At 41.4% G+C, this 11,829-nt stretch overlaps 1 protein-coding gene across 1 annotated transcript in view; it reads right to left on the bottom strand.

The window, feature by feature from the left end:
* Positions 1-5,935: 5,935 nt before the first annotated feature.
* The window catches only part of LOC115193053 (transcriptional enhancer factor TEF-3), a 38,998-nt gene continuing 33,104 nt past the window's right edge, over positions 5,936-11,829 (bottom strand). Inside the window, exons 10-12 of the mRNA XM_029752037.1 lie at positions 8,892-9,032; positions 7,560-7,712; positions 5,936-6,959 (exon numbers count right to left, since the gene is read on the bottom strand). Of these exons, the coding sequence (XP_029607897.1) occupies positions 6,846-6,959; positions 7,560-7,712; positions 8,892-9,032 (408 nt within the window). The 3' untranslated portion in view covers positions 5,936-6,845. The remainder of the gene's footprint in view (positions 6,960-7,559; positions 7,713-8,891; positions 9,033-11,829) is intronic.

The following is an 11,829-nucleotide window of genomic DNA, read 5'->3' as shown; positions in this document are numbered from 1 at the left end:
AAAAAACAATTGGAACCATTACCGGGTTTTACCGCTAGGTTTTATTGGTATTATGACGCGTACAATGTGCCCGACTATAGAGATCAATAGTAATGGAATCTTTTTGTAGGCACTAACTCCGATATAGTTCGTTGTACAAAGCCTATGGGGAAATTAATTGAATTTTTGTAGTGTTTTTGGTTAAATCTAGAAAATAAGGGATGTGCTAAACACAGGCTTAGGAGATCTTATACATTTTGTTCTTTGTGAATTTTAAAGTATTTATGTAATACGAAAAAACACAAAGCACATAAAGACTTCATAATAGAACAAAATAATAGAACAAGATATCCTAAGTATGTGTAAACGTCAGACCGAATTTTCAGCGTTTATCCCTAAACCCTATAATTTTCCTCATAGGAATGGCTGAATGAACCAGGGGTAACTAATTTCCATTATTTTGGACTACAAGCTGGCGAGCTCTATAGCTAGTGGGAAATTGATGAAAAAGCGCGTCGTCCTGTTTCCTTGAACTTCCTTCCTTTCTTTCTTGAGGTAATAACTGATCGGTATGTAATGAATACGAGAAAGGTTGTACTGCTATCATCAATCCAACGCTCTCAGGTCTGATAGCTTTAAGGAAGAGGAAAGGGGGATACATTTCACAGAAAGGCAGTGAAGTATGATAGGGCGCATGAGAAAATTAGATCAATGAAATGCCTCTTGATGGGCGTTTAGAGTCCTTTAGACATACATTGTTTTACATATCAATTGTTAGATTTTACATATCAATTGTACGGATCGCTAATTAGACCAACCATTTAGATATTTGCAATGTTTAATTGTGCTTTGTTATTTCTCATCCGACGTTTTGTTCAATGGAACTTTTTAGCATCACAAGATAGAAGTCTGTGATCATGGAACACTGTCAAAATAGAGAGAGAAGAGAGCAGGTAGAGACACCTTAATGAACAAGGTTATCAACATGTATTCTGTTGTGGATAAAATGTACATGATGTAAACGAATGATCTTTTCACTCAGTGCAAACTCCTTTCGTTTTGGAACCGGGCTGCCTCCCGAGTGTGAGCCAGGTGCCCTGTTCAAAACCCACCGCGAAGTCGGCTCAAAACAAAGGTGACGTAGCCTAGGCTAGATTAAGCACGTGGAGTAATTGGCAATCTGTGTTCACATGAAAGTGACTGCTTTATCTGCCGTTACAATGAAAACTAGTTCGAACATTTTTACATACACTGAGTGTACAAAACATGAATTACACCTTCCTAAAATTGAGTTGTACCCCTTCCTTTTCCCGTCAGAATAGCCTCAATTTGTCGGGGCTTGGACTCAACAAGATGTCGAAAGCGTCCTTTGGGGCGTGGACCATTCTTGATACACAAGCCAAACTGTCGAGCGTGAAAAACCCATCAGCGTTGCAGTTCTTGACACAGACCGGTGTACCATACCCCATTCAAAGACACTTAAATCTTTTGTCTTGCTCATTCAACTTCCGAATGGCACACATACACCATCCATGTCTCAATTGTCTCAAGGCCTAAAAATCCTTCCCATCATCTACAGGGATTGACATGGATTTAACAAATGACATCAGTAAGGGATCATAGCTTTCACCTGGTCAATCTATGTCATGGAAAGAGCAGGTGTTCTTAATGTTTTGTACACATTGTATATTTTCTTGAAAAGAGATGTATGTTTCTGGATGATTTGCTATGCTGCCTTGTTGACAAAATGACTGAATGGCGCAGTTTACGGGCACTCCTCCCTCAACACTTTTGCCAGTTCATGTTACAGGTCACAGACCGGTGCACCACTGCTCAGGTTAATAGAACTCTCACTGTTTCTCCCGTGTGAGTCCTCATGTGTATCATTTGATGTCCAATCGGATTGAAGCCTGGCCACAATCAGGGCAATAACATAGCCTGATTTCTCCTCTGTGTGAACCCAAATGTGCATTTTCAAATAGTGCCTGTAGCTTTTGCCACAATAACTGCAATGTTATTTCTCCCCTGTGTGGATCATTCTGGGATATTTCAGAGTTCCATTCTGATTGAATGTTTTGCCACAATCGGGCAGGGATATGATTTCTCCTCTGTGTGGCTCCTCATGTGCACTGTAAGTTCATTGTTTAAGGTGAACCATTTACTACAAATATGACAACAAAACCTGCAAAAAATCCACAATGTGAGCAGGCTCAGGGTATGGAAGAGGTCGGTAATCCAGAGAGGGGCAAAGGTACAGGTCGTCAGGCAGGCGGGCTCAGAGTCAGGACAGGTAAAGGTCAAAACCAGGAGGGCGAGAAAAGAGAGACCGGAAAAAGCCGGCGCTGAGACACAGAACACTGGTTGACTTGAACAAACAAGACGAACTGGCAATAGACAAACAGAGAACACAGGTATAAATACACAGAGGATAATGGGGAAGATGGGCGACACCCTGGAGGGGGTGGAGACAATCACAAAGACAGGTGAAACAGATCAGGGTGTGACAGCTATGGAAGACTGCCAATATAATTTTAAACAATGTGTATTCCCATTTAAGACAACATTCTCTGATGGGTGGACAACCTTCTTTGTGGTACCATTTGTAAGTTTACATTTCAATTTTAGTCAAATTTATCAGCCAAACATGACACCCACCGTGTATTCAAGATTATGATGTGTCTCAACCATAGCAGGCACAACACATACTCCTCAGATGATGTGACATCTGTATGGTTTCATACACAAATCATTAGGGCTGTATGCATTTTTAGATATTGGCCTATTGTAAATGTGTATTATTGAAGCATCAACATCTTTATTGCAAACATAAATACAAATGCACACCACTTTAAGCTACATATTCATTTGAAAGAGGTAATGCATTTCCTATTGATCAGCACAACAATTGATAAAACCATTTATTTTATCTAGTGATCCAACAATGATTTGGTTATTTATTAGCCATAATAAAACCAACTATTCGTTCTAAATGTAAAGTGGTAATCTGATCTTTTATTCAAACTCAGCTTGCAAGCTTCTCATGATGTTTGCACCTACTCATAATTACTTGTCTTAACCCAAAATTGGTTTAGGCCTACTCTAATAGCTGCATTGTACACAAACAAATTGACACAGCTTGATTTTAGATTTTTATTTTCAAAATCCACAAGTAAAACGTACAGTTTCACAGAAATGTTCTCCAAAATGTTTATTTTTGAAATTGGAAGATTTTTGGCAGATTTAATATAAACGGTTTGGCTGACTTAAGAAACTGATTTAAAATAACTACTTTATTTGGCACTTAGGAACTTACTATGGGCATTTATTTATTTAACTTATTTAACATATTGAGATGAGAAAACGTTTTAATTGGAATTGGGCTGCCTGAGTAAACGCAGCCTTAGACTTTGACCAACAGTAGGTTGATATACTTTACCTTAAAACCAGGAACACAGATAACGTGGGCAGTGTTTATTATAGCCTTGAAGTCCACCTTTTTGGTCTTTTTTTTTACCAGTTTCTGTCTTTGTACAGCAAAACATGTAATAACTTTTGATTGGACTTACATGCCACTGTTCTAGAAACGCAAAGCTCTTTACAGTGTAAGTGGGAAACACCACCCTAATCCCACTTAGCCTACATACTCTTGAAATAAGTGCACCCATTTCAAGTCCCATCTTCTTCAACTTCATTAAGAAACATTCCATTGTTAGTTAGTACTTCAACATTAATGAACTGAAATGATCTGTCTTTGAACATACTGCCTTCTAGTTCATTCCAGCAGCATATTTCTCTTTGGCTTTTGTTTGTCTTTCCAATGGTGGCATTCATTCATCTTTGTGCCCACAACTTGGGAACACCATTGAATTGAAAACTTTTACTCACCCAACTGAGTTTTTTTTTCCTGTCTAAGGTTATGCATCTGTTGTAGATCAAGAGTGTGACATATTACTATTAGAATGAAAGGGTTGTAGGGAAACAAACAACTTTGCTCTATCAAATAGAATAACTCTGTGCTTGGAATGGAATCCCTTAGCTAGCTCATTTTAGATGAGAGTAGCTAAAGTTAGCTATTAGTTATCTCGAAAAGTAAAGACCACTCATCCTTTTGCGCCAAACTTTTGTCCTTTTTCAATGTTAGGAACTTTAGTGACGTTGCCAATTCTTGTTCCCAAATGTATTTAGTTACTTGGTCCTCAAACGAACTCGAGAGATATAGTGCCTTCAGAAAGAATTCACACCCCTTTACTTTTTACACATGTTGTTGTGTTACAGCCTGAATTAAACATTTATTACATTTAGATGTTTGGTCACTGGCCTACACATAGTACCCCATAATGTCAAAGTGGAATTATGTTTTATAAATGTTTTACAAATTCATTTAAAGTTGAAATGTCTAGAGTCAATAAGTGTTCAACCCCTTTGTTATGGTCAGCCTAAATAAGTTCAGGAGTAAACATTTGCTAAACAAGTCACATAATAAGTTGCACAGACTCACTCTGTGTGTAATAATAGAGTTTAACATGATTTTTTTGAATGACTACCTCATCTCTGTACCCCACACATACAATTATCTGTAAGGTCCCTCAGTCGAGCAATGAATTTAAAACACATTCCATTGTCTTGCAAAGGGCAGCTATTGGTAGATGGGTAAAAAATAAATAAAAAAGCAGACATTGGAATATCTCTTTGAGCATAGTGAAGTTATTCATTACACTTTCGATACAACCACATCAATACAACCAGCCACTACAAAGACACAGGCTTCCTTCCTAACTGTTGCCCAGAGAGAAAGGAAACAGCTCAGGATATACTACAATGAGGCCAATGGTGACCTTCCACACTTTAATGGCTGTGATAGAAGACAACTGAGGATGGATCAACAACAAATCAACCAAGTATACACTGCAGTTGCTTACCAAGAAGATGTTTCTTAGTGGGTGAGATACAAAAAATCTATTGCAAGACTTTAAAATAGTTGTCTAGCAATGACCAACAATCAATTTGACAGCTTGAAGAATAATGGGCAAACGTTGCACAATCCAGGTGTGCACAGCTCCTAGAGACTTACCCAGAAAGACACAGCTTTAATCGCTGCCAAAGGTGCTTCTAGAAAGTTTTGACTCAGGGGTGTGAATAGTTATGTAAATGAGATATTTCTCTATTACATTTGTATTAAATTTGCAAACATTTCTGAAAACAAGCTTTCACTTTTCATTATGTGGTATTGTGTGTAGATGGGTGAGAGAATAAAACGATTTAATCCATTTGGAATACAAGCTGTAACATGTGGAATAAGTAATGGGGTATGAATACTTTCTGAAGGCACTGTTTAGATGGGTAAACTGACAACTTCACAAAAACAATATGCACGCTTCAATGGGGCAGAAGACCAGTGTGTTGTGATTCTGGATGGCCAGATAGCTACCAACAATGACAAGAACCTGCCATGTGGGGAATCGTAACTCGTTTAATCTTGTCCTTGATACCATGTCGTGTTTTGACGGATTTCATGTTAAGTGCTCCTTTTGCACATTTATTTGTGTCATCACACTCCCTCAACTGATTAGGCGGGCCTTCTGACTTTGTGACTGTGGTAACTAGTGACGACCTGAGGTGTCTCACTTCATCTTCTGTTTCTGGTATCGCTCTAGCGTCGATCACAATGGGCTTGTTCGACATTGCTGACTGATCTACAAATAACCTTGCACCATAAATAACTACTCATCATTTGTAGATCAGTCAGTCACAATTGACCGATGATACATTACGGTTTTGATGGTCTCGAACACGGCATCTGAGCTAATATGGTCAAATAACCGCGAAAGTAGCAGAAAACACATTTTTGCTGTATCGTCACTCTGCACTGATGCAGTGCCTTAGACCGCTGCGCCACTCAGGAGCCCCAACAACATGGATGTATTTTATATCGTTATGTTTGAAACTTACCTGAGAATTCATTTGTATCGTTTTATTACAGGTATAACAATTGTAGTATGGCATTTTCATATAGTCTCAATAGATCACATTAAGAACAAAAATCAAGCAACATGATCTGTTAAGTATGATATGTGAAGGGTATTTCCATCTTAAACTTCAGTTTAGTGCCAAAAATAGATTACAACAGTTTCTTCATACTGTAGCTAGTCATCTTCAATTACAGATAGCAGATTCAAACCAGATTCAGGTTCAAGCAGAGTCATCTACTCTATGCGAGTTGTGCTCAATTTCATTCAACAATAGTCCAAAACATTTCATTTGATCATCAAACCAGGTGGATACAATATTTATTTAAATCATAATCTTCACTCTTATTTTCTTCAATAGAGATTATTTTTCAGGGGAGATGGCTGTGGTACTGTACATATTTTTACTCAAATAATACAAACATTAGCACCAAAACAATGCTAATAAATGTGCAGTCTTGCTTTCCAGTTCTCCTTTCGTCCTCTTGCCCTGTGTGTAATATACATTAGAAGTCACTAGGTGGAGCCCATGGACAAAAAACAAATCCCACTCATGCAGCTGTGTAAAATGAAACTAAATCAAAAACAAACAAGCACTAGTAATATGAGATGAAAAACAACAATTTCTCATGCATCGTCTTGACATTTGGCTCCTCTTGTACATACAGATAAACCACAATGAAGGTTCCCACCCTCTGCTCCTCTCTTTCACATAACACAGTGGTATAGTTCACTCCAGCTCCCAAGCCAACTCTTCCACAGTAGTTTCAGTGAGCAAGCAACCCGCCCAGTGCTTCTTTGGGTCTTGACAGACAATTGTATGGTGCTTGCAGCTTACAGAGGAGATTGTCCATGGTTTGGGTGTTGTTGGCCTATAGTGGTTCTGTCCACAGGGCTGTCTCAGTCTTTGACCAGCCGGTAAATATGGTGCTGGGCTCCATGTTCACTAGTAGACACCTCAAAGACATAGGCTATACACAGCAGGGTCTCCAGTGTGTCCCTGTTGATCACAACCTGCAGAGAGACCCACATGCACAGTCCTTTTACGCCACTAGCTATAATACTACTACACACATTTCTCAAAAATATACATTTTTAAGCAATACAAATTAGTTTTCATTATTTTGCATACAGGTCTGTCTCATCTCTCACTGACAGAGTGGTACAAGCAATTACACAAAAGCAAACTGTCAAAATGCATGAGCTCCTTTTGAGAACAATACTTTCACCATATCATTGTCCTATCCCTGAAAGAAGCACTTGTTGCATAATCCATAGCATTGATACGTGTGTGTGTGCAGCTCATGTTTAATATGCGCTAAATCAGCCCTCTGAGAACCTAATAACATGTTGCGATGTGGTCTGCTGTGTGGGTTCAATATGCTCAGTGTCTGGACTGCAGTTGCCAATGGAATGGACAGTGACTTTGAACCCTTATATCGATGACCACATTATTTCTATGGTGGTACTCTCCTTGCTCCCGTTTCCCATTCCTTGCTCTCAACCTCTTCTGCTTCTGTATTGAAAGCTCTTCAAGCAGGTGGTTGACAAGTGAACAGTTGTCTGCTACAATATTTGAAATGATAGATGGTAATTGTGTGTGTGCTCCTTTACCTGTAGGATGGTGAAGTTCTCCAGTACACTGTTCATCATGTACTTCTCTGGCAGGTGTTTGAGCTTGTGTATGAAGTTGATCATGTATTCACACAATGGGGACCGGTGGATCCTGAACACATACCGCCCATTCTCAAACCGCGCATACTCCGTCTGGGGACACACACACACACACGTATCCAATATGATATACTGTATGTTCAATATACCAGGACATGGTCCTAGAGATCACATTGAAAATACATTAGTCTTCATTGATGAAATTAAAGGTATGTCATATGTACCTGATAACACAAATTATAAACTGGGTGGTTCGAGCCCAGAATGCTGATTGGCTGACAGCCGTGGTATATCAGGCCATATACCACGGGTATGACAAAACATTTATTTTTAATGCTCTAATGACGTTGGTAACCAGTTTATAATAGCAATAAGGCACCTCGGGTGTTTGTGGTATATGGCCAATACACCACAGCTAAGGGCTGTATCCAGGCACTCTGTGTTGCGTCGTGCTTAAGAACCCTTAGCCGTGGTATATTGGCCATATACCACAAACACCCGAGATACCTTATTGCTTAAATATAGCCTATAGATAATAGCTACCATAATCACTGTTGAATGTCATTACATTATAGTAGATGGCTGGCCTGGCTTCCCCTCAATATCCGTGTGAATATGTGTTTGAGTGTTGTACAACACATCTCTGTAGGGATAACAGTGATGCTGTGGTGGACAGGCAACACAGAGCAATAGTGTTCTGTCCCAAATGGCATCCAATTACTAAGTGTGCACTACTTTTTACCAGGGCCTATAGGCCTCTGGTCAAAAGTAGTGCACTAAATAGGGAATAGGGTGCCATTTGGGGGACACACAGCGAGTCAGGGTGAGGAGTGTAAGTGTTGTCTTGTGATGGTCTGTTCTAGACCACAGAGCAGTGAATAGTGAGTTGAATCCACTGGTTAGGTTATTATTCATTCTCAGAGGGAGAGGGATAATAATCACAGTCATTGACCTCAAATGTTGACCCCGCCTATCAGTTCAACTGTCAATGATTCATATCCCCTTATATTTTAGTACCAGGTCAAATACTTACCTGGTTAAATAAGTCTACCAGCATACTAGAACCTGTGTTCTATCAGCAGTCAAGAGTCAGCGAAGTGTGGAGCGATAACAGGTCTAAAACATCTATTTTTTTTATGCCAATCCTGGACTCAAAGCTCTACATAATCCATATCCATTTCTGTTAATGTATCTACTGTACCTACATCTATGGTATGTATTTCTAAGTACTTTTTAGTCTCTACTGAATAATCCTTCTGGTGTCTCTCTCACCTCTACTTTCTCCACCACCTGCTTTCCAAAGGAGCAGACCTTGGTGGAGGAGGTGATGATCATGTTCTCCGAGCTCTCGTACTGACTGGACACGCCGTAGAAGAAACCTCTGTCTTCCTGCAGGTTGGCACTCAGATCAGCCTGCACAGAGAGAGGAACCGCACAGTCAACAACAACAGATCAGCCTGCACAAGAGAGAGGAACCGCACAGTCAACAACAACAGATCAGCCTGCACAAGAGAGAGAGAGGAACCGCACAGTCAACAACAACAGATCAGCCTGCACAAGAGAGAGAGAGGAACCGCACAGTCAACAACAACAGATCAGCCTGCACGAGAGAGAGAGGAACCGCACAGTCAACAACAACAGATCAGCCTGCACGAGAGAGAGAGGAACCGCACAGTCAACAACAGATCAGCCTGCACGAGAGAGAGAGGAACCGCACAGTCAACAACAACAGATCAGCCTGCACGAGAGAGAGAGGAACCGCAGAGTCAACAACAACAGATCAGCCTGCACGAGAGAGAGAGGAACCGCACAGTCAACAACAACAGATCAGCCTGCACGAGAGAGAGAGGAACCGCACAGTCAACAACAACAGATCAGCCTGCATGAGAGAGAGGAACCGCACAGTCAACAACAACAGATCAGCCTGCACGAGAGAGAGAGGAACCGCACAGTCAACAACAACAGATCAGCCTGCACGAGAGAGAGAGGAACCGCACAGTCAACAACAACAGATCAGCCTGCACGAGAGAGAGAGGAACCGCACAATCAACAACAGATCAGCCTGCACGAGAGAGAGAGAGGAACCGCACAGTCAACAACAACAGATCAGCCTGCACGAGAGAGGGAGGAACCGCACAATCAACAACAACAGATCAGCCTGCACGAGAGAGAGAGGAACCGCACAATCAACAACAACCTCCCCCCCTCTATCTTTTATTGAACAGATAGGATAGTACAGGAAAGATAAGAGGTCCACACAGGCCACACACACAACCTGTCAGTCTTAGCAAGAGGATAAGGCATTGTTCGAACAACCTGCAACCTGCCAGTCTAAGAGACATTTTTAGTTCTGGACAGTTCAATCAAAAACCTCAACAGAAATCTACTTCAGTTGTTATACATCAAGCTCTCTTTCAGTAATGTCCGGTTCTTCTAATTTAATAGAATTTGTTTCAAGGAACAGGGAAACGTGTGTGTGTGTCTGTTGGCTTTCTGAAAACGTGTTACCCAAAATGTGTGACGGCTCAACAAAGCCTGCGGCTAACGCTCTGCAAAGCCAAGCAGCATCTAATGGCCTGGCCTGTGTTGACTTAATTTAGGCTGCCAAGCCAGCCTCTGCATTCCCAAGATGCTGTGTCTAGCTGTGGCGTTAGTGCCAGACGGGACTCTCTCTTCGTCAGGTGCATCCAACCTCATGTCTGTCTCCTAATGGTTAAGGGAATGATGGGGGTGAGGGTAATCTGATCCTATATAATATTTTACATCGAGACGAGGCGTCATCTCTGTCATGGTAGGAGTACAGACAGAGGGCTTTACCTTTTCCCCTCTCAGGCCCTTGTCTCCTAATGGGCCATTAATACAGCGCTCAGCCTCTCTTCATCGCCCCGCTCCTCGTCTTCATCCCTCGCTCCTGTGATTCTCTCATTTGTCTTCATCCCCGGGACTCAGTGACCCTCCCCGAACCTGCGCTCCCCACTTCCCTAACGGCCTGCGAGGGAATTCATCCAATTATAATCAACAGCCCTCAATTGGCTGATTAGATCAGCCAGGCCAGGCTCCTGTGTAACAATTTACAAGGGCCAGCTCAAATCGGATTCTCCGGGCACTTCAAAGGCGCGAGACAATCCGTTAGGACAGGGCCACGGGCGCTGTGGGGAGAAGGCAGGGCCGGCCGGGGAGCTGGAAATTCAATCTAGAATGCCATAGCTTTGGAGACGGGCCAGCAGCCTGTCACCGTCGCCATGACAACTAGCCAGAGCCTCAGGACGCCCCCAAGTCATGCCCGGGTGGCTGGCTGGCCGCCTCGATGGAACTGGGTTTTCTTTCTCACTTTATGAAGGAGGAAGAAGGAAACGAGGTATAAGTCACCTCAGATAAGGTTGCTGTATTTTTATTTCTTTTTTGCACTCAATGTTGGTTGGTTGTTTGTCTGTGTGTGTTTTGTCATGAAGGTTGGAGAGCCCCCTCAGGACAATCAGACCCACTATAATAAGATATTTTGAAGTGATGCATCTGGCACTAGCAGCAGTCATATGGGCTTGTTTCTCCAGTCAGTCTGGGATCGCTGCATACAGTGCCTTCAGAAAGTATTCATAACCCTTGACTTGCCACATTTTTCTGCTACAGCCTGAATTTAAACTGGATGAAATAGATTTCTCTGTCACCCACCTACACACACAATACCCCATAACGACAAAGTAAAAACATGTTTTTAGAAATTTCTGCAAATGTATTGAACATGAAATACAGAAAGCTCTCATTTACATAAGTATTCACACCCCTGAGTCAATACATGTTAGAATCACCTTTGGCAGCGATTACAGCTGTGAGTCTTTCTGGGTAAAGAATTAGTCAAGCTCTGTCAAGTTGGTTATTGATCATTGCTAGACAGACATTTTCAAGTCTTGCCATTGATTTCCATGCCAATTTAAGGCAAAACTGTAACTAGGTCACTCAGGAACATTCAATGTTGTCTTGGTAAGCAACTCCAGTGTATTTGTGGCCTTGTCTTTTAGGTTATTGTCCTGCAGAAAGGTGAATTTGTCTGTTGGAAAGCAGACAGAACAAGGATTTTGCCTGTGCTTAGCGCTATTCCGTTTCTTTTTATCCTAAAAAGAACTCCCTAGTCCTTGCCGATGACAAGCATACCCATAACATAATGCAGTCACCACCATGCTTGAAAATGTGAAGAGTGGTACTCAGTGATGTG

This window comes from Salmo trutta, chromosome 4 (assembly GCF_901001165.1).
Source record: "Salmo trutta chromosome 4, fSalTru1.1, whole genome shotgun sequence".
In the NCBI taxonomy this organism is placed as follows: Eukaryota; Metazoa; Chordata; class Actinopteri; order Salmoniformes; family Salmonidae; genus Salmo; species Salmo trutta.
The sequence above is the reverse complement of the archived record's forward strand: the minus strand, read 5'-3'. Positions and strand labels throughout refer to the sequence as shown.